Raw genomic sequence first — 23,884 nt, 5'->3', positions numbered from 1 at the left:
GCGCTGAAGCTTCCACTCACCGTATGGAACCAGAACTTGACAATCGGTGCATTGTAGAACTCGTATATCTTGCGGCCCATGGGAATGAGGCGGTGGCGATTCTGAACCTCCTCCACAGCCTTCTTTCTGGATGCCTCTGTGGTTACCTTACCCAGCATCGCCTGGGGGAGGGGGCAAAGCGAACCCCACACGGAGCGATGGAGGAAGTGAAATATGTGAGGGATAAAAGGATGGTGAGAGTACGATGAGGGAAGTGTGAGGAATGGGGAAGACGGCAGAGGAGGAGGAGGAGATGGGGCGATGTCGATGAAGGTGTGTGAGGTGGAATGATGGATGATTTGAATAACAAGGAAAAACGGGAAGGGGGGGGGGGGGGGGGGGAGGAGAGGGTTACAATATGGGTACTGAATATCTTCAATATCATCGTCAAAAGAAGCAAGCACAAGCAATGTTATCATTCCAAAATGTGAAATGTGTGTTTGAGGTGGGGTGTTGGGTGAATGCTGGTCAGAGTATGATGCAGACAGGGACACTCATGGATTGTGTCTCAGACAACAATTAAGAGGCAGGAGAGAGACGAGATAACGACAGACAGGAGACAGGAAAAAGAGGGTAAAGATAAGACAGAGATATCTCATTTCAATCCATGAGAGGGCTGGGCGGCCACTGCTTTTATGGGTCATGGTCTTAATGTCGAAGCAACACCAGACCTCTGAGGGAGGTCAGCCACGGGATTGTATTGTATGTTATCACGTGTGCTACCCTACAAAGCAAAACACAGTAATGGAAGCTTTAACACCGTGTCAGAATGGAGACTGAAATCTCAGTCAAACACGGCTGCTTCGTTTTTTTTATGAATTCAATTTTGTTTTTGCTTTGCCAAGTAAGAGAAAATGTCCAGAAAATGTTCTTGAATTGTTTGAGAACGTTATAAAAAAAGGCTACACCATAACTTAATCAATCGTGCCTGACTCCTACCAAACCTCACAAAATATCAACTTTCGGTTCAGTATTTTGTGCAAAACTTTAGGAAATGGTAGTGGATATCATAATAATAAATGAATCTAGAATAATTAAAGTTGTTTTATAGCTTAAGTTTGAGCCTGAAATATTTTCATGCTCGTGTAATTACTGCGTTCAGTCTCTGTTGGGCAACACAGCGGCCCTGCGCAAAGATATAATGTTCAATCTGTCTGTATTGGAACTGTAATGATGAAACATTCACTAAAAAAAGTAATAAGAGGATTTCTATTCCTTTTTCAATTATGTGAAACAAAGTTTTGTCCGAGGCTCTCTACAAGGATCAGAGGCCTGGGTTTAAATCCCACCGTGCCTCAGCTGCAACGAACATGCACGCTGTCCGATCAGTAAGCGTCTGAGGATAGGACAATACAACCTCCCTCCGTGGTGAAGCAGTCTGGGTATTATCTGTATGAATCTCTGCATGATTCATAACTATCTGAGGGTGCATTCGTACAGTCAGAAGCCAGGACAACAGGAAGGACTTATTGCAAAGGCATCCTTAGGTAGCCGTGCTCTTTGTTGAACACGTCGGCGCCTCAAGAACTGCATCAGCAAAAATAGTCCCATTTTCTGAAGCTTTCTTCTGGCTTCCTGGCTGTGCTCAATGCAGATGGAGAGTATGTACAGTGGTGCTGAAAGGCGTCCAATTTCGGTCCAATCACTTAACGGCATCTCCGGAAATGATTGGATTGAAACGGAATGCGTCCTAATCCTGCTGTACATCCACGTCTACGTAGATGGACCAACTCTTGCACTGTGAGCCGGGAGAAGGTGCTCAGACTCTGCGTGATTTAAGCGCTGCAGCAGCAGGCGGACAGGGTTATATAACGCAAGAGCCTGGGCATCCCATGCTCAGCAGCCGACATGCTGAGTGGTAGCCACCGTCACGATGGAAGAGAGTGAGGGGCAGCAATCGGCTCGCATACAGTACTGTACCTCAATTGGAACTGAGCTAGAAGAGAGAGTAGAGGCAAAGAGAGAGGGCAGCAACACAAACACAGAAGCAAAAGAAGCAAGAAGGAGAGAGGGAGAAGGGTCTGGAGACAAAGGAAAACCAAAGAGCGGGAGAGGAGATAGATGGAGGAAGAAACATACACGAAGGAACCCACAGGCGGCGACAGACTGAGACGCTACAACTCCAAGAACATGTCTTTGTTGAAGACGATGAGAAACAGGAAAGGCCGATTAGGCGGGAAGTATCCAGCCGGCCGGAATAGAGAAACAAGTATGTGTGTGTGTAAAACTGTAAGTGTGTGCGTGCATGTCGACATCTCATGAGGACACAAACAACTTCATACAATTGGTCTACTCAGAATCTGGACTATGTGTTGAACAACCAGCTTCAAAATCTGAACAAAGCAAGTGTCTAAATTGGGCTGTGTGTATTGGGTCAGAGATGCGGGGCTGAGGTGGGTTCTCTCACCACGGAGTTGTACTGCGTCTCACAGTAAGATCTTACTGTGAACTCCATGTCTTCCTCCTCCTTCTCCTTGACCGGCTTCTCAGGCTCCTCCTCCTCTTTCTCCTGCAGGTAGGCCTCCTGATGCTGGGGCATGTAGGACATCTCATCCTTGTTCTTGAACTCCAGGCTCAGGATGGACGGCGGGAGAAGCAGCCCTAAGATCACCTGGGTGGGGAGGAAGCAGCAGGACAAACGAATCTTTATTATAATCGTCATGAGATAGAAATTCCTCCCCAGAATGCCTGAACTTTGCAGAATGGAAGGTTTTGGTATTCGCTGCAACAAAGGAAGGGGTTCTGATATCGGAAGTCCAGACAGTCTGCAAGAGTCCTGCGCTGCAACAGTGGATGGAGGGGATACCCAGCGGATAAAGGAGGGGAGCTGCAAACACTCAAAGTCAAAACCATCAGACGAGACCTCAACGAGCGCGGCGAGGTGAAGGACGAGGGAAGGTGAAGGAGAGGAGCGTAATCTCATCTCCAGGAGCAGTCGCTCTAACCAATTCCAAAGTTTACAGTTTAGCCAAGAATGAAAATTCAATCAATTACCTCTTCACTCCGACATCTTCACACACACACACTCACACACACACACACAGCGCTACGCCCCTTCTGTATCAACAGCCGCTGAGGTGTGAAGAGAGTGCGAGTTGCTGAGTCCTTATGAATGGGCATTTGAGTTTGTGCACCTTCGTCAGAGAGTGTAATTATAGGTTAGAGGCTGCAATTAATATTGTCATGTAAAAAAGAGTATAAATGAGTGTTTCAGTCAATTTTTTGTCAATGAAAGGAGACATTTTAGTTTTTACCCCCCCCCCCCGAGACTTCAGGTTATAATTATAACATTTCTGTGCGAGGGACACTTTGGAGGGGGCCGATTACTACTACATGGCTCCATTAGTCTTTTGTTTGTATACAAAGGTCAGATGGGCAATTTGCACATGAGAATTGCTGCAGGCCTCCATCAGCGTTTCCTCTGCTTTGACAGAGTTCACCATCTTTTATACTCCTCACCAGTTCTGTGCCGGAATTACACCTAAACCAGCGCAGCACGAAAACAGCTGTCGCATGTCTGTTTGAGGAGATAATCACCACGGTTGTCGGTACAAAACTGAACCGATAGCTACTCCAGTGAAAGTTTACATTCATTTCTGTTCAGATTCTATGCATTTTATAATCTAAAGCTTTCGGTGAAGCCAGATTGCTTAGAATGGCTAAATTTAGAAAGTGAATGGAGAGAACAGCGGCAGCGGCGAAACACGACCTCAGAAAGCAGCGTCTCAGCATCTCTTCTCATCGGTCATGATGAGGGGATGGAAGCCATGATGTCAGCAGTTTCTCTGATTGATTCATTTGTGAAGAAATCAATAAAGTCATCCTCACATTCATAACCACATTCTATTACGAGCTGAAGTGGGTCGAAGCCGAGTTCCCTCACAACTACAGCGACTCAACACTGTGCACGCATATTAATTTGACAATGTTATTTGCTGTGTATCAAAAACTCCTGGGGGGGGGGGCAGCGAATCTTGTTTGTTCCACTTGTGGTTTCCTTTCCGTCTTTCTGCTCCAGTGAGCTTGCTGAGGCGTTTGCCTTCTCTCCCTCCTTCAAAGGCCAAACTCGTAGCCTGGCCGGCTCCGCGGAGCTAGCTAGCCGGGCCCGTCATCCTGTCTCGCTCTGCGCCTGAATAGATGTGAACCCAGTCGTCCCTTGAGCGAATCTTCATTATAAATAACTCTAACCTCTCTAATCTGTGCAGCTGCCTCCTATCAACCCGCCACCACACATCTGGGAAACCCACATGAGCAAAACTGGGCAAAAAAAACAAAACAATCGCAAGCCTTTAAATGAAAGTTCTCCCCTCGACAAAAAGAATATCGGCCACTTGAGCCTCAATATAAATTATGACAGACACAACTTCAAGGTTTTATATAATTAAGGTCAGCTCTTCTGGCTCAAAAGAGTGTGTGTGGGGGGGGGGGGAGGAGGGGGGCATTTTCTGCAGCATAGTATTCGGTGTTTCTCTCAGATCCTCACCCCAGCATTCATTACTTTCTAGACAGGGCTGTTTTTTATTACTTTACCTGCCGATATATGCTAAACCATGCATTCCTGTTCCTTTTTCACCTTTCCTGAGCCCAATCAAAGTTCAGTATACATTTTAGTTTCATGCAAACACACTTTTCTTAACCCCCCCCAGGTTATCCCAAGCATCTGTCCCACTTCTTTTACCTTCAGGCCTGAGTTCTTGCGCATACGCAGGCGTCCCATCCACATGTCGGTCAGCAGCATCTGACTGCAGGTGTGAGCGATGAAATCTCTGTGCTTGGCTGCTACTGCCAGCTGCAGGCAGGTGGCGTTGCTCCAGTTCTTCAGTTCGTATGTCAGGAGCTTCATGGCCATCTGCTCGTCCTGCTTGTAGGACTGGTCTAGGAGTTCCACTGCCAGCTGGCCAAACTCTCTGAGAAACGATACGCAGGATGTATACAGGAACGTAAACGTATAAACAGGAAAAAGGAAGTAGTGAAACAGAGAAAACATAAATACACAGCTCAGGAAATCAATCTCCATCTGGTGAAAGTCTGAAGGAGATTCAATTTGCACACACACACACAGATAGATCTTACATCTAACACCTGTAGCAGATTCATGCATGCATTTTGCTATTCATGTGTGTGTGTGTGTGTGCGCTGCATGCTGAACACGAATGATATTCAAAGTTATGATTACAGAACGACAGAGCCATTATGACACATGAGACTACAACACGAAAACAACATCTGAATATTGGAATGCAGCCGACTCTGCTTTGTCGGGAAAGTAAACATGATGCACGTCGGGTCCACGGCTTTGTGATGATGCCCGTTGAGATGCGTGGGGATTTGGGGTCAGCCTTTCTCTGCTCCATTTGTATTATCTGACCATTTTTCCTCTAATTAACAGTCATTTCCAAGGCCAGCATTGTCTTCTCGAGGTGATTGCCTTCATCTCATTTGCACAGCCTTAAATAACAATGATGCGAGTTCATTAGATTCCTATACAATTGTGTCTCTGAGGATGTGTGAGAGGAAATCATAGCGGAGCGTGTATCTGTGCATATATGCTGCACCGTTCCTGTCGAGACTCACCACTCAAGTTTGCATTAATCATTTAGAGCAGGAACATTTCCAGGGAAGTCGCGCTCAGGACTACAGAATAGCATTTGATTGAAATATCGTGTTTAAAACACACACAAGCAGAGCGTGTGTGCGTGATTCAAGTCAAGTTGAGTTAATTCTATTTAGATGGTGCCAAATCACATCAAAAGTTTTGGTACGTTCCCGAAAGGGCAATTCTAGACTGCAGTCTTTATCTTACAAAGAACAAACCACTCCTCCCATGGGCATGCACTCGGCAACAGTCGCTAGGAAAGGAACCTTGGAGTGGACCCCTGGACTCTCGGTGGGCGGCCCTCTGGCTTTATCTTTATTTGGCAAAAGTGAAAGAGCAGGATGCAGAGAACGTACTCTCACGTTTCCTCCCACCCACCTGGAGTTGTGGTTAAGTTCCTGGGAGATGTCATCCACCATGTCGTTCTCCGAGGCCTCGTGCGCCATGGCTTTACACAGCTTACATGCTACCAAGGCCTTGGCCATGGCCTCCTCCCCGTGCTGCCAAAAGAACAGCGCCATCTTCTGCCGTTTCATGAGCACGGCCCACACCATAAGCTCATGGAAGGGGAAAGGGAAGTGGTTGATTTCGGGGTCATCCAGATCGATGTCCACCTCCTCCTCTCGTTTGCGCGTGGTCTTCTGGCGGCCTCTGCGGATGGGCATGTCATCCTGGTTGGGATCCACAGAGAGCGAGCGGGGTGGAGAGAGAGCAACAGCTATTTGCATAGATCTAATAAAACTTTAGACAGCTTTGTATAGAGGTAGCAATATAAACTGTATCTATCTATTTACATTTGTATTTATCTTTATTTACCTCTGATAAAACTGAAGACAAGTGCTGTGATAAAAGCATTATGGTAGTGGATACTGAATGGTGTGTACAAGTACACGTCATGTATTATGTAATACTGTCAGGCTAGTCCTTGCCTGTTTTGTTAAATGTAAATAAGCTACTCTAATATATATTATAGGCATTTTACATAATTTGCATTTGAAACACTCACATAATCATTTTTTTTTTCTATTTCATTATGAGAACATAACTTTGTACGAGGTAGTGAGAAATCTTCCACTGGTTATTTTTGACACCTCGCCTGCGACTCGTTGATAGGCTTGTACAGATCACCAAAAGTTAATTAAACGCGCCTCGAGGGCTCACTTTGAAAGGCCTGAAGAAGAGTTCGCTTTGAGACTCAGGAGAATGATGTTACACCAACGCTTTACGAGGAGAGAAGTCCCTTGCCGGAGACAGAGGAACAGTGAAAGGATGACTCAATAACAACCTTGATGAAATCAGCACTCACCTCCATCCCCAGCAGCTTCAGGGCTTTGGGCTAGAGAAGCAACACAAACACAAGAAGCACAGAACGAGACCTTGTTGGATGTATTTTAAAGCGTAATGTACCCTGAAAGCACAACACGGCACAGACTGACACGCTCACATGAAACGAGAAATACTCTTCAATATGCAAAGCCACTTTCAATTTCATGCTTTTGTTGAAGAATGGCGTTTTGTAGGGGTTTGATTGACAGTACGTGCAGCAACAGTGTGCTGCAGATGTATGTTTGCATGTATTAAAGCAGGGAGTATTTATGCATCTGCTACAGTTCCTTGTATCTGTATTAAAGCAGGGCATATTTGAATTATGCAGTCATGAGCCATCATCTGAGTGGATAAAAAATAGTCCACATCTCCTGTGGGAATTTTGATATCTGCATCTGTTTTGAGGCCTTGTTCATAGTTAACGTGTGCTTGTGAGATCATGCATTCACTTCATCGTGAAACAAAGTTAAAGTGGAACTGACTAACGCTCACATTTTGCCTCATTTCATACTCTCTGGACTGTTTCTTTGCTTCAGCTTTATCTGAGACTTTCCAGCTGCTTTACTACTGCAGCGGTAGAAAAATGTGATAAACACACACACACACACACACAAACGTCCTAAAACATTACAAACGCAAAAGGTGAGCAATCAAGCATAAACGTGTTGCTTCAGATGCAGCTGTAGGTGCTTCTATTTTCATCACACCTGTGGCGCTGTGTGAGGCATTTACTATGTAGAGCATTAGAATTAGAGCAACAGAGGATGAACACACACCCCGACATGTGTACGCAACACAAAAAGCAAACAACGGCACATGACGTCAACGATCAGTTCTCCTCTTGGACTGAGGGCGAACCAATCGGGGACGTGTGAATTGAGCACCCCTGGGGTTATGATGGCACACGATGAAAAGCCGCTGCTGAAGATAGATGACTCCTCCCATCGAGCTAGCCGTCTCCATTTGAAGTGGAAAGGAAGAATGACAGCTCTTGTGTTTAACCTCTGACTGCAGGAGGGCATATTTTGTGTGGATTTAGTGAAGTCTTATTCTAATGGCCTGTCGGGCTGGGATATTCTTATTCCAGAGCAGTAATACCGCAGTGACAAACATTTCACACCCACTGGTCAGGGTTTGGAGATTAAAGGAACAAAAATAGAGGTCGGTCGATTTCCATTTATTCCCAGAGAAGCTATTTCTGTGTTTTATTAAAACATTATTCCACATCATCATCATCATCTAAGCAAAAAAACAACAACCCAGAAGCCAATTTCAGAATAAAAAAAAACTGTGAATTATTACTGGCATCTGTGCTTTAAACAATTGCCGAGGTCTCGACTGATGGCATCTACGAGTATCGGTAAATGCTCATTTCCAGCAGGTGACGTTTGCCCTTGAGAACATAATTAGCATTAGCATTTCAAATAAAAATAATAATTTGCTCATGTTATACATCCAGGACTAATTGGGTCACGATGATCATTTTACTGATATTGATCATCAGATTAATCGCATTAGGATTTAACATTTGTATTAAGTGGGAAGCTGCAGGTAAGAATTATTCACTCACCCTCTTCGGTCCAAAGAGGTTGTGGTACAGCGTTCGGAACCTCTTCCTGGTGTAGTTACACCGATATGCCCCGCCCATGAGGTATTCAATGACCAGTCCAATGTCAATGAGGCTGATGCGGTAGTCTGGGGGCAGATTTCCCTGGAAAAGCAGACAGTGTAAACAGGCAGCATCACACACACCAACTGATTAATAAAGGAGGGCAACAAGGGTATAAAGCAACACACAGGCATACACACTCACGTCACAAAATCCATAACAACTGTTTGTGGCTATTAGAGAAAACGGGATTATCGGATTCACCTTGAAGTAGATCCAACTGAACCCTGGATATTCTCGCTTGGAAAGAACACACAATGTCAGTGAGTCAACATCACGATAAGCAAGGCCAGGGGAAATGAGATAGACAGAAACTCTCAGGGATGAGCTCTCCTCCAGCCTCTTTACAACATTTGTTATCTATTTCTAGTTATTTTGAACTTTTGCTTCGTAAACCCGACTATTCCTCTAATAACACGACTGATTGAAGCAAAGACAGCTGGGAGTTTCAGATGCGACTCCAGAGCAGCTGAAAATGAGGAGAGCATGAAAACTCAGGTGGGGTGTGATCCACAGAGAGAATGTGCCGTCAGAGGATGATTTACAAAGGATGTGAGAAATTGATTTCTCATAATTTGCATTTAGGGAATAAATGAGAATCCTCTCGGCGAGGTTAAACGAGGCATTGAAAAGAGGAAAAGGAAGAAGTGGTGATGTCTCATTAGCTTGGGAGAGAGGGGGGCAATAGCATGTAAAAACAGGCTTAATGCTGGAGGGAAGAATCATTAATGCCCGTTCACGTGAGGACCACGAAGCTATCATCGCCTTCTGCTCCTCATCATCAACCCGAGGTCCTGCAGTCGTTATCCTGACTCCAAAGCAACAAGCTTAAAGACAGACAGACAGCCGTGTACAAAGCGGCCTGTAATAAACCCGAGTCTCTCCTCAGTTGCTCCGCCTCTCATCCTAAAGATACCAATGATCATCTAAAACCCTTATGTAGGCATCTTAAAGTTATTTTAATCGGATCGGCACCAGTTCCTCATTACGCCTGTTTGTGATTTCAGAACCCACTCCTTCCTGTGATCTTAAACATCGGCCCCTCCAGTCAGATTTACTTCATGCTGGTCCGTATGGCATCTGTTATTTTGTCTTGTAATAGAAGGGGCACTTTCATCGATTCATCTAATTCCAAAAGTGATGCTTATTTATGTCCAGTAAAATATATAATCCCTATAAAATCCATTCTCAGGACTATCTGACACTTTATGTCTCTTCTTTTGGACCGATTAATGGCTGAACTATTCCATAATATGCTTACACCTTCATTACTTTTTTCACTTAGACTGAGGATATTTTCGATTTGATTAATACATAATTCACCACGCCGCTCCCTTTGTGAACACAGATAGAAGTTTTTTTTATATTGTATTATTATATTTGCATGTGGATACCATTATGATCATTATTCACCACTCATTTCTGCCAAAGAATACATTTTATTGCCAGCAAATCCCGGCGAACCACGGCAGGCCGACCGATGGACTGTGAAGGTGACACAGATAAAGCTTCAAAGTGAGAATGAGAAGCTTCGCCTCATGCTACACACACGAGGTTCAAATACAGCAATTAGAGGTCAGTCGAGCCGCTTTAATTCCCTGTGGTGTTTAAAACTTAAAACTAATCACCTTTTGCTAACACCAACAGTGCTTAAGGTTTTAATTAGGATCAGGCTCTATTGAATGTTTAAGAGCGGCTTTAGTTTAGGTGCTATTTGATCCAAACGTAGAAGCTCATATGGCTTCCATAATAATTTGAATATTAAAATATATAATGCAATATATGTAGTTTTTTTACTTTTAGCTCACATAGAAATAAGAAGTAACACCTCTCAGCAACCTTTTCTGAAATCTGAGGGCTCTCAAGGACATGAGCAACATCGCTATCACCCTCCACAAAACTCCATTGTTCATTTACTTTGCAGGAAAACCGATTTGTGCTTTGGCGGCTGCAGCTCAAAAGCCAATATCTGCTACTCTTAGGACTCGCCGACTCTGAGAGCAAACAACCTGCGGTTGGCTAGCGTGACATCTGATTCAAAACTGCTAACGGCATGACCAAACAAATCTACAGAGAAGAATGAGAAATAAAGACAACAGCAATGACATAGTGACTAACTACACCCGAGGGATCGTAGTTAATTAGCATCCTACTATGATACACAGCAACACACAGACACTACACTGCGGCAATTAGACACAGCTCAGCAAAACGGCGATGGGGATGCTCGGCCATGCACTACAGTGTTTGCTGTACACGTGTGTGAAGAGGCACAGTGAGGTGGTGTGGAGAACCTGCACATTCTCTCTGCACCAACTTGAGATCAGAGTTGTGTTTACAGACAGAGGAGTTAAAGGATTACAACACGGAGCCCTTTCAGCGACTCCCAGAGGAGCATGTAGCATTACTGTGTTGAGCAACACTTTAATTAATGAACACCTCTAAAGGCTAACGCTGGGATTGCTGACCTCTTCATCACCTCTGCTCAGTGGGATCACCGCTAATAGGCATGCATAAACTGATTCTGGGGTCTAGCTTTTATTACATTCATCATTAAGGATTTATAGATGTGATACAAAAATCAATGAATGGTTTGAAAATACAGTTCACGCCCCCCCAAAAAATAAGAGTTTTATCATCGACACATGAAAGCCGATGAAAAATTGGGGTGATTTTTTTCAGTGTAGAAATGCTTTCTGGAGATCCAAAGATTAAATATTATTGCAACAGTGTCCTTCACAACTGTAGAATTACTCCATACATAAAACCATAAAAGGTAGGAAGAGGATATGAACAGACATGCTTCTAGGGGAGATCTACTATTATTAAAAAATAACTGTTGCTAATTATGCAAATTAAATAAATACATTCTTGCATCTCAGCCTCACCGGAATTCCACTGCGACACCAGTTTGCTCAAATTCTACGGATAAAGCAGTGTTTAATGCATGCCGCGTATTGTTTGCCAGTAGCAGTAGTAATATGTGCCTGAGAGAAATAACAGTAAATCACTGAGAAGTCATGAGGGGGGGATGGACGTCGTGCATAGCTCTACACAGACACTGCAGCCTGCAACTCCAGCTGAAAGAGAAAAGCCAGCCTCTACTGTATGTGCATCGAACTGCGACGAGGGTTACCCCCAAAAAATGACACAAACGGCTAATGAACAAAACAAAATGCAACTGAAACTCTAGCTAGTTAAACTTCTCCTTTAAAACACACATTCAAGCCAGCATTCCCACACAGTGTGCCTGAACAGCCACGAAGCTGAAAGGGACGGCAGCGATGCTCATACCTTTTTGACATCTCTGACAAGGTGGTACAGCGTGTTGGACGGTCCGTGTCTCTGTCGGAAAGACGAGCAAACGCAGGGGGACGTTATTAGAAAGTTCATTCAAGCGGATCCTGTCTGAGGCAGTGTCCACCTCCTGCGACACGCTCTCTGGTGCAAAAATCTCTCGGGCATCATTTTCCTTTGAAAGACGTGTGTGTGTGTGTGTGTGACCCTTTCTTACCGTGTTGTAGAGCTCCTCCAGCCTGGAAAGCGTGAGGAAACGGTGCATACTGACTCCATTTTCAATCAGCAGTTTGACAAAGTCCACTCTGTCCAGAACTAAGGCATCCAGCATCGCCTGCTCCAGGGAACCGACCTGTTCATGGGAAGGGAAATATGCATTCTGACCATGGCATGCACAGCAACACTAATGAGAAGCCACGTCGCTCCCTGAAGCTGCTTTAATATGATATAAGACATTTAATGTCTGTTTGAGCCAGTGCCTGAAATGGTCTGGCGGCAGCACCATCGCTTCGGGTTTTTGTCCATCTGACTACCCTTACTTCTGAATGACCACCACCGACGAATCAGAATGTGTCTCCTCTTTTGGCCTGATGAAGTGAAAGCATGCGTCACACCTGTCAAATTCAAAATGAAATGCTGTTGATGAATGATAACGATTATTGATCCATCAGCCAGTTGCTGAGACCTTCGCACATGCCTTCTGCATGCAAATCGTCCCGCGGAGCTGGAAATATACTTGATCTCATCTTTCTCTTTGCGGTCCATTCGTCACAAAGCAATCAATATTTCCATCTGCACCTGATGCGGGAACATTTGTTCATTCAGGTTGCGGCTCTTACAGGCCATTGCTGTCCGTAGATGAAGATCTGACTGCGGGCGATGTCCACTCTGTTCCACGCCAGAGCCAAACTCAGCTGGTCCGGCGCTGAAGCGTTGGCACCTGAAAGAGGACACAGGAGACGATGTCTTATTTCTGAAAGCACCAACAAAAGTGGCTTTGTTGGGTGCCGTTGCTGTTTGGTAAAGGACAAACCGGCCAATGTAAACCTGCCTCGATACTCAGACACACATCTTCTACACATCACTATATATCTTCTGCACAGACACGCTTCAAACGCCGCTGACCAGTGAGATCAAAAAAACAAATCACAGTCTGGTGTTCACATGAATAATTCACCTGAACAGTATAGGGAAGTTTCCCAATGGGGTGGGGGGGGGGGGGTAGAGAGCAACAATTCATCTCAGCCTTTTAGAAGAACCCACTGCAAATGAAGTCAAAATAATAACCCCCTCTATGAAGACAAGACTGGGACATTTTTAATAAGCGCACAGCATCATCGCTTTGCACAGCGCTCTCTCTTTATCTTTAAGGCTTGTACAGCATCGATGGAGCTTAATGTTCCGACAGAACCCTTCTAACAAGATGCAATGGCTTTTAATGGGAGATTTAGCGGGGAGACACGTGCACTTAAAAAGGCAGGGTGGCCTTGCAGTACCAAAGGCCCGTGGTTTGCCTCCGACTGGCCGCAGTGCTGCTGGACTGCAGCCGACTGATATCGATTAAATCGCTCAGCAGACCATCAATTCCGCCCAACGACCCTCAGCTGCACCAAATTCCTTCCTTCTCTCTTTTTTTTTTGCCACTTCTTTAGGTCTCTCTCTCTTTCCCCTCACATGGGCCCAGACTTAATCCTTTTATTCTTTTTTTTCCTTCCTTGCTCTCGCTCTCGTCTCCTTTCACCTTGCATCCCCGACTGTGCAGCACTTTGCTGAGCTTCAGGTAGTAGCTTAGTACTTCAGCATAGAAGTCTAATCCAGTGTTTTAAAAAGCTCTCCGGCAGATATGTGACTGATTTCATTTTACACTGAAAGCCTTAACGCGTCTCATTCACTTAGCCCGCAGAACGAGACTTGCATATAAAATTATCCTCATGCTGTTTACCATAAGGCTTCTCTTTTCACTTTCAGTTCAGCGATATCTTCCTTCATTTCTTATGTTGTCTTCCCTTTCTTTGATTTCAAGCCCTCTGTTCGCTCGTTTATCGACACGTCATTCCTCCCGCAGTGTGAAATAAAAATGAACAGAAAAGGCCCGCGGGTAAAAAATGATCAGAAACGGAAGCAAGGCGACAGATGGCATCGACAGAATACATCAGTGAGGCAGAAGGAAATGAATAGGCCGAGAGAACAGGAGTTTGAGATGAAGACAAAGATCAGAGAGCAGCGGATGGTCCAAAGAAATCATGCATCTTAAACGCTGCACATAAATCAGGCATGTTCCTCCCTTCTTCCCCAAACCCAATGGTCTTGAGTTTGTCTGTGGAATAAGATGAGACAGTCAATCATTCGCTCTGAGATGCTGTGCCGTCCCACAGGAGTTCAGCTTTCACATGCATAGGTGCACAAGTGTGTGTTTAGTGCTTCCAAAGTCCACTGGGCCCTGTTAGCGTCATATTCCTTGTAGAGTCAAGAGCATAAAGCAGGGGTGTCAAACTCATTTTCTCCAAGGGCCACATCAGCATTATGGCTGCCTTCAAAGGGCCAGTTGTAAATGTAACATCGTGTAAATGTAACTAAATGTAATGCAATGTAAATAAAATGTAACTACTCCTTAACATGCTGCTAAATAACTGTATTTACTACTACATACTTAATTAAATTATAAATATTACATATGCAATTGCATAGTTCTAAAAATACTTACTTAATACTAATTGTATAGCAAGACCTCTTACTTCATCTATATGGAAAAAAAGTGGAAAAATAATACTGAATTATGAAGGACAGGCAGAGATAAGAGGACCAAAATGCACGCAACATTAAAGAAAATGAATGAAAACACTTGATAAGCCAAAGTTGTATAATTACGTTTGAGTCTTCCTGCCCTGCAGTGATCAAAAATTGCTTAAGGGGAACTTTGAGAGAATAAACAAACACACAAAGATATCTTCTTTCTTTTTTTCTTACATTTGAGCAATGAACCGCAAAAATAAAAAACATACTTACGCTGTGAACATACTGTACACCTAAACTGTGACAGTGTGAGGAACGCTTTGTGAAATGATATCATCGCCCTTTCATGTTCAAAAACTTCTAAATAACATCCCTGGGGGGGGGGGGGGGGGGTGAAATGGAAGGCACTTACTGTACATTCACGCATCAACACACACACACACACACACGGAAATGCATAGACCAACCTTTGAGTAAAGCAGTGAGGATGGCAAGGTCTATATCCTGATGACCTTCTGACCCCATCCGGAAAACCGTTATCTGAGAAACGATGAGACACAAAGAAAAAAGGATGAGAGAAAGGTGTGAAAACACACAAGCAAGCTGTTTGAATGTGATGTCATTACTTCTATTCTTAATTGATTGAAGGCACCGAGGGTGAAAGGGAATAATAATCTGACAGCGCTCTAACTTGCTGGACTCTCAGGACGGAGAGCAGAGGAGCGGTGTTCCCCTGATGCACCATACTGCCCCCCCCTCCATTCTGCCTGGTGTTCTCTCATTTATTTGTGCAGAGAACGCCACAGAACTCTCACATGCACTGTGCTTACTGTCTGTGAGGAGGGACTGATGAAGAACAAGAGCAAAAATATACGACAGAGCAGGACTATGAACGAAGGAGAATAGTTTTTGTTCTTGTTCTTGTGGTGCATAAAGCCTTTGAAACAGAGTTTAGTGTTTTCTTTTTGAGTCGTTTCACACGTGAGATAAACGAATGGTGTAATGGACGGAAGCCAAAATGTACTTAGTGGGAACTCATGGGCCGACTCTTTTCTCGTGAATTATACCAAAGTCACCACAAAGTGATGTGTGTCCGGGCAGACATGCTGGTACATGTGCATGTGTGAAGGGCACCTTGTGGGAGCGTGCTCCGAATTCCTGATGAGCTATTTCTCTAATCCTCTCATCCATTCCCTCCCACCGCTCTCTCCTCCCTGAAGCCCCCCCCCCCCCTCTAAATGGCTTCATTTTCAGGGAGCTCCGGGAATGTGCTAGCCTTGCTGCTGCTGTTTCTGCCGCTCCTCCTTGGGGCAATGCCATAATGTCTCCCGTCTCTCTCTGTCTTTCTCTGTCCCTCATTCAATCTCTCTCAATTTCTTTGCGCACAATCGTAAATGCGCAAACGTAATTAAATTCACATTGATCATTTACAGGATCTCTTATGTCGGCTCATTCATCAATTGTACACCACATCCTGATGACACGTTGGCTCCTCCTAGAGAGAGAAATGAGGCTGATACCTCATGTAATGCCTCAGACCTGTGCCTTGCATCGCTAATTTAATCACTAATAAGGGAAGGATGTGTGCATGTGTGTGTGTGTGTGTGTGTGTGTGGAGTTCCCTGTCGGCCTGTGTCATCAGATGGGTTTGTTTCCAGGTGAAAAAGCAGCACAATGAGATGTGAAGCCGTTGATTGGGACTTCCAATGACTCTCTGATGCTGTGTGTATTTTCACATGCTTCCTTCTTTCAGTTCTGACATACGTGAGTATGTGTAAGTTGTAAATGTAACACATGTAAGATCTTTTAAATTGTCCAAAAGCTCGTTCCATCAGGATGCAGAGCAGCATTTGAACCCACTTCTGCCAAGCTGTGTGTGAACAGGAGGCACGGCTGATGTTAAAATGTGTTGTTAACATTGTGTGTGCTGCAATTTAATTCAAGCAGAGAACAGAGGTAGGTCTGAAGCTTGTGTAGTAGCAGGGCCTCATAAATAAACAACACGCAATGCGCTGCTCCCTCCTGTCTGTAAAGAGGACCCCCCCCGACGGTTAACTGATATAGTGCACGGTGGAGGGATGTGCCACCTGTGATAAACGGAGTCTTTGGTGCTTAGAGAGATGCAGGCATATAATGCAACTACTACTACTGTACTTTCGTATTGTCCCTTGAGGGGTCGCCACAGCAAATCAGCCTTCTCCACTTCACCCTGTCCTCTGCATCGTCCTCCCCAACACCAGCCACTCTCATGTCCTCCCTCACTACGTCCATGCATCTTCTCCTGGGTCGACCTCAAAACCTTATCGCCAAAATGTCTAACCTTCACTTAATCTCCGACACCTCCAGCTCTGCCTCCTGTGATTTTGCATATAAAGTGCATATAATCCAAAATGACCATAAGTTGCGCACAAAAAAATCCAGATTGCGGAACGGTCGTGTGACTCGCAGGAGAAAAAACACGTTTCTACACAAAAAGTAAATTCCAAATCCTCAGTTTGTACAATAGTTGTCTTTAAGGTAAGTGCGGTATCCAGGCAGAGCCCCAAGTCTTCACACAATAAGCATTAACAAACCATTTAGGGAACCATCTGTTGTACACACACTGTCCACTCAAAGCGCGTGTATGCAAAGCCTTCGAACAAGATCAACGACACGAGAGATTATAAATATCTATGATTGCTAAGAGTGCGCTCGTGTGAAAGCCTAATTTCATTGCAGCTTCCTACTCAGGCCTCGTGTTCTTCATATCCTGTAATCATCGTTATCGAGAGAAGGGAGGCGCTCAAAGCTCCACTGCCTTCAGGAGTAAAGATTGATGCAAGCGTGCCGGAGGAGCGCTGACGATTACCCAAAATGTTCTCCATTGTTTCTGTTCTCCTCTCTCCCTCCAGGCCTCTCCACCAGTAGTTCCACTACACTTTCCTCCACACTTCATCTTCAATGCCCGCCCCCCACCCACAGCCACTAACCTGGCATACTAGCCCCACCCAACATCAACTTTTACCATTACATATGCATCCTTTCCTCCAATCACACCCTCAAGGTGACCCTGTGGATATGCGCTACCTGCTATCATCACCTCGAATACATTTTTGGGTAACAGAAGGTTTCTAATTTAAGACAGATAAGGGGGGGCAGACGGGAGATGGCAGGAAGAGGAGGCATGCATAAAGCAATGAAAAACAGAGGGAGGGTGGTTTAGCGTTGACAATTTCAAGATGGGGAAGATGTGGGGGGAAAAAGGGGGGGGGTGAAATCCATCCCAGTGTGAACGGGTTCTATTTGGATCCCAGCATCTTCAGCCACGTGCAGGATCAAACGGCCGCTCTTCATGCTGCAGTGAGCCGGACTAATTGGAAAACATTCATCTTCATTAAACAGGCAAACACTGTACCGATGTGTGTACAAGTACATACTGGAAACACGGAAGGCAAACACACACACACACATACATAAACGTGCAATCTACAGAGGCTTCTGAAGCAGGTGATAACAACGGCAGCAGCTCATGTCTGACCGCACTAATGGTTTCATCTGTGTGACTATGAGCGCTGAATATTTATTTACGTATCTCTAATACTTTCTGGTGTTTTACCACAAACCAAACGTCTTCGGGATGACTGTAAAAGAAAGGAAAGAGGGAAATAACTTCAATTGATCAACGGCAGATGATGGATCAATGGATTGTTCCAGCCGCCCTCCATCTGTCCTTCACAACCACTCTAATGTGGGCCATCTAATACACTCTTTTGCCCGCCTCCTCTTCCTCCCACATCTCAGCCCGTCTTGTCGGGGAGGCAGAGGGAAATTGCATGTTGGTGGATCCTCCTGCATATTTAATCCGAATTAAACATATAAGGACTATTCTGCTCTCAATTATTCATACCATTGCTGGAGGATACCGATGACAGTCATCTTTCACAGAGGAGGAAGAGGATGAAAGAGTCACTCAGTCTAAGATGGAAATATCAAGCAAATTTAGCCTAACAGAGATACGTGACAACAGGTCTTAATAATATTTAAAAGCGGCGGTTCTCTTGTAGCCGCCGGTCTTTTCAGGGCGCTTGCTTGACATCTACAAAGTTTCTCCATCTTTGAGCAGGAGCGATGAAAGAATCAAGATAAGTGTCACACATCTAGGAGATAATTAGCCTTATCATCCAGACAAAACCATACAAATGTGGAATATGCTTTCTGTGACTACTTCCTTTCACTGCACTTACATAACACCTCATCTATGTACTTCACATCTCTAAAGAAAATAGCTTAATAGGCTAGCCACACAATTATTCCTCCTCCTGTTTCTTTGTTATTGAATCATCTATCGTGCATCAAAACCTTTTGTGTTTTTTTTTAACACTGGGAAATAAGCCAACGCTCTTAAATTAGACCAAACCATATCACAAAAACGCAGACTCGGGTTCGCAGCTCCGAAGAGTATCTAAATCAACAGCGATATATTAATGATTAAAATGATTAACCGGACATCTTTAAAGGATAATGAGGTTTATTCCTATTTGATAACACAAAGATTAAAAACACAGAGGTGAAAACGTTCACGCATTAAAGACCGCAGGCTTGTCTTGACATAAGACGTAAGCAGTCCTTAGAATGATAAACAAAGCAGAGGCAACAGGGGAATAACGGAAGCACACAATGTCTACATGAATAAACCAACAAGATAAAATTAGGAAAAAGCAAGGCACAGCCTTTCTTTAGTCTTCCTCCTCTTCATGTGCCCTCTGAAGCAAACACACACACACACACACACACACGCACACACACACTCCCAGCCAGCCACATTATCACTCTACGGCTTTCCTGCTGCAGAGCCATAAAAATTAAAGCATGGGCGTACTGGCACGCAGACAAACACGCCGTCATCCTGGCCTGCTCTCTCACACACAATTCCTCCTTTCAGATTTCAGCACTAAACCAACATTTGCTGCCATCTTTGAATCAGTAAACATGATGGTTTCACGGACCTGCTCCTGACCCGACTGCTTCATGGGTTTGACCTTTGCTGGTTGCCATATGAAAATCTGTGACATAATAATCTCAACAGCTTCATTCACTTTTCATATGGTGATGGAATATACAACAGTTCACCAGCAGGGCCATGTGGAAATTTAAACAACTGTTCACACCAACTCACCTATAGCACATGTTTTTTTTTGTTGTTTTTTTAGACATGGTGAGAGGATGCAAAATTATGCATCACCATTTTCTACAGTAGCTAAAATGAAAAACCAAACGCTGTCGTGGTCACAGAGGTTCTCCTACATGTGTAGAAAAGGAGTATGAACCAAACTGACCCAGGATCAGTGTGAAATAGCACTAAATCTTGGTCCTTTAACACAATTTTTTTATGAGGATGTCGAACAAACAAATACAAAAAAAAAGATCAGTCAACTACTGTACACTTCTTGTTCCACGTTTATTTCGGGCCTTCAGCTGAGTCATGACTGCAGCATTTCAGGCTTTGCATGGAAAATGGGCGCTCTCTTTAGCGCATTCTCATCCCCCCCACCTCCACACGCAGTTACACCCTTCCCCTCACCCACACACAGACACACACTCCAATCCCTGGCTGATTGTGGAGCATCATTAGGAGAGAACCCCTGTGATGCTTAACAGCCTGATAAATAGCAGATGTACCAGAATGAAGAAAGGTGAGATATCTATCTTTTGCTCTTTCGAGCAAACATGATCAACTTTGACTTTTTTGTGGTACCAATGTGTTGTGTTCTATGCTTTCGCCACAAGATGGCGCATGTACTCGGATGCTCAGAAATAGGAACGGCAGAAGAAGAGAGAGGACAGAATAAGTAGGAGAGAAGAAGAAGGTAGCGTGGATGTTCGAGCGATGTACTGAAGTTGTCATAAGGACGTGCTGATAAAGTTGAGTGGTTGGAACTACTACTGTCTCCTTATTTCCAAACAACACCACAAATTGGCGACGAGGGAACCTGCGTGAGTTTTTCCTGTTTTTGCTTTGTGGCTTTTGCTATGGCTGCTAACGTGCCACCACCGCCTCCATTTTTGCCGAGTCCGGGAGAGCCGACTATGCCGTTCGCGATGTGGATGAGGATGTTCAACAACTACTTGCTGGTAATAAATGCAAATTCCTGGCATGAAGAAGTGCGCAAGAGAGCTACTTTGCTTCACTGTCTGGGGACTGAGGGACAACGTCTGTTCTACTCGTTACCAGAGACAGGTGATACAATGGCGTCAGCGGTTGCGGCTTTGGAAAAACACTTTACTCCAAAAGTAAATGTTGTTGTGGAAAGGCATGCTTTCAGAAAGAGGAAACAAGCATCTCATGAAACTATCTTGCAATATGTGGCTGCTTTACGTGATCTTGCTTCAAAATGCAATTTTGAGGATAAAATGGATGAGATGATACGTGACCAGTTGATTGAACACGTCACTACCTCTCGCATTCGAGAAAGACTTTTGCTTGAACCTGATTTGACTCTGGATAAATCCATTACAATTGCTACACAGTTGGAATCTGCTGCCCATCAAGCTAAAACAATGGCGACAGACCACACTGCCCCAGTACAGGCCGTACAACAGCGTCCATACAAGAAAACGAGTCAACAAATCAGACGTCCAAGTAAGCCTTCAAATGCTACTGCTTCACCCGCTCAGACCTGTTTCAGGTGTGGTTCAGATCGACACCTGGCAAACTATCCACAGTGCCCAGCTGCTAAGGCAAAATGTAAGTCCTGTTCCAGGCTTGGCCATTTTGCTCGCGTTTGCCGCTCTGCTAAGACAAGTGATGTGCATGAGATACAGTTACCAAAAGTGACTGTACTGTACCTAAGAGATGCTAGCCATGCACCGAAGAAAATTCACTGCGATGTTACTGTATGTACTTCTGCTTCTCCAAAGGTGGATTTGAGCCTTGTGGTAGATTCAGGATCTGCTGTGTCTATCTTGCCGTACTATACATACAAGAAATGCTTCAGTGATACAGCACTACAGACCCCTGAAATGCAGCTTGTTACTTATACAAAGAGGAAGATTCCAGTGCTGGGTTGCCTCAGTGTTAAAGTGAGCAGAGGAACCGTGTCCGCCACAGAAACTTTCTTTGTAGTGAACAAAGGAACATCTATACTGGGAAGAGATCTAATGAAAGCACTGAACATATGCATCAAAGGTAACACTGTTCTGCCTCCAGAATCCTCTGTGATGACTACTGAATCTGCAGCTACTCAAAACAGTACTTCACCTGACATAGGCTGCGTGAAAAACTTTGTTCATAAGGTTAAAATTGACACCACTGTCAAGCCTGTGAGACAAAAACTGAGACGTTTACCCTTTGCTGTCAGATCTTCTGTTTCAGCTGAGCTTGATCGCCTACTGAAAGCTGGCGTGATTGAGAGGATTGATGCATCACCCTGGGTTTCACCTATCGTCGTTACAGGACGCAAAACAGGTGGAATAAGGATGTGTGCAGATCTCCGTGAACCAAACAAAGCTGTGATTACAGATTGCTATCCACTCCCTCATATAGACGAGCTATTCACAAACCTACATGGTGCCAAAGTCTTCTCTTCAATAGACCTGGCTAATGCATACTACCAACTTCCACTTCATGAAGATTGCAGGGATCTCACTGCATTCATTACACATGATGGATTATTCAGATTTTGTAGAGTGCCTTACGGACTTGCATCTGCTCCTTCGGCCTTTCAAAAGATGATGGCTGAAATTCTCAAAGACATCCCTGGTGTTCAAAACTACTTGGATGATCTCATTGTTTACGGTAACAATCTACAAGAACATGACCAAAACCTGTACACAGTCCTCCGCAAATTGAAAGAAGCTGGACTGGTGTTAAATGACAACAAGTGTCATTTCAGAAAACCATGCTTACGCTTTTTGGGACATGTCATTACTGCAGGTGGCATCCTCCCTGACCAAGATCATATTGATGCGGTGACAAAAGCTCCATCCCCATCAGATGCTGTTACTCTAAGGTCATTCCTTGGACTTGTCTCATGGTACTCTAAATTCCTTCCCAACTTTGCCACAGTTATTGCACCCATGAGAGACTGCGCCAATAACAAAGACTCCTTCATATGGACATCTGAGGCACAAAACAGCTTTGAGAAGGTAAAAGAACTCCTTGTAAACAGTCCTGCACTTGTCCTACTTGACCCTGCTTTACAAATAATAATTTCAACTGATGCTAGTGACTATGGACTGGGAGCTGTTTTCGCACAGGTTCAACAAGATGGTACAGAGAAACCTGTTGCTTTTGCCTCGCGTACACTTACCAGTACTGAACACAAATACTCCACAGTTGAGAAAGAAGCGCTTGCATGTGTGTGGGCAACAGAGAAATGGAGAACATACTTATGGGGAAGACACTTTACACTCCGTACAGACCACCAAGCCTTGACAACTCTTCTCAGCACCAAAGGAATAGGACGTGCTGGAATGCGCATTGCCCGCTGGTCTGCACGCTTGCTCTGTTTCGATTATGGTGTTGTTTACAGACCTGGTACACAAAACTATACTGCTGACTGTCTTTCACGCCTTCCTTTACCACTGTCTGCAGATATTACAACTGATGCTGAACCTGAGATGGTTGCACACATATCTGCTGCGCTGTCATCACTGCCAGTGACAGAGTTTGATTCTGCTTGTGCTACGTGCCCCGAACTTTCTGCCCTGCGTGCGCAAATTGATAAAGGTTGGCCAGCTTCTATTAAATCGCTTAATGAAATGCTTGCACCCTACTACAAGATCAGAGATGAACTTGCAAGTAAAGACAACTACATTCTGCGTGGCTCCAGGTTGATTGTGCCACTCTCTTTACGTCACACCTTGATCCTACTCGCTCACGAGAGTCACCAAGGAATTGTTCGCACAAAACAACGCCTGAGAGACCTCTACTGGTGGCCTGGAATGGATTCACAAGTACAGGTTGCTGTTGCTTCATGTGTCCTCTGTCAGTCCAATGATAAAACTGCTTGTACACGCCCTGCTCCTCTTCAACCCATACCACTGCCAGATGGTCCATGGAAGAAACTTGGACTTGACATAGTTGGACCTTTCGAAACTGCAACATACGACTGCCGCTTCATAATCACACTCACTGATTATTATTCAAAGTGGCCTGAACTTGCTTTTTCTCGTACTGCAACTACAGAGGATGTCGTTTGCTTCCTGTCTTCAGTTTTCAGTCGACATGGAGATCCTGAGAACAT

General features: G+C 44.5%; 1 protein-coding gene across 2 annotated transcripts in view; it reads right to left on the bottom strand.

Moving 5' to 3' along the window:
- trpm3 (transient receptor potential cation channel, subfamily M, member 3) overlaps nucleotides 1-23,884 on the bottom strand; it is a 105,571-nt gene that overhangs the window by 8,575 nt on the left and 73,112 nt on the right. Inside the window, exons 9-19 of one of the 2 annotated variants that reach the window (XM_068738792.1) lie at nucleotides 15,128-15,200; nucleotides 12,767-12,867; nucleotides 12,145-12,279; nucleotides 11,925-11,975; nucleotides 8,835-8,870; nucleotides 8,532-8,672; nucleotides 6,942-6,971; nucleotides 6,014-6,306; nucleotides 4,718-4,946; nucleotides 2,447-2,650; nucleotides 21-161 (exon numbers count right to left, since the gene is read on the bottom strand). In XM_068738792.1, coding sequence (XP_068594893.1) covers nucleotides 21-161; nucleotides 2,447-2,650; nucleotides 4,718-4,946; nucleotides 6,014-6,306; nucleotides 6,942-6,971; nucleotides 8,532-8,672; nucleotides 8,835-8,870; nucleotides 11,925-11,975; nucleotides 12,145-12,279; nucleotides 12,767-12,867; nucleotides 15,128-15,200 — 1,434 coding nt within the window. The remainder of the gene's footprint in view (nucleotides 1-20; nucleotides 162-2,446; nucleotides 2,651-4,717; nucleotides 4,947-6,013; nucleotides 6,307-6,941; nucleotides 6,972-8,531; nucleotides 8,673-8,834; nucleotides 8,871-11,924; nucleotides 11,976-12,144; nucleotides 12,280-12,766; nucleotides 12,868-15,127; nucleotides 15,201-23,884) is intronic. The other variant, XM_068738793.1, reaches the window with a different exon arrangement.

This window comes from Brachionichthys hirsutus, chromosome 4 (assembly GCF_040956055.1).
Source record: "Brachionichthys hirsutus isolate HB-005 chromosome 4, CSIRO-AGI_Bhir_v1, whole genome shotgun sequence".
Taxonomy (NCBI): domain Eukaryota; kingdom Metazoa; phylum Chordata; class Actinopteri; order Lophiiformes; family Brachionichthyidae; genus Brachionichthys; species Brachionichthys hirsutus.
This window is presented reverse-complemented; position numbering and strand designations above follow the sequence as displayed.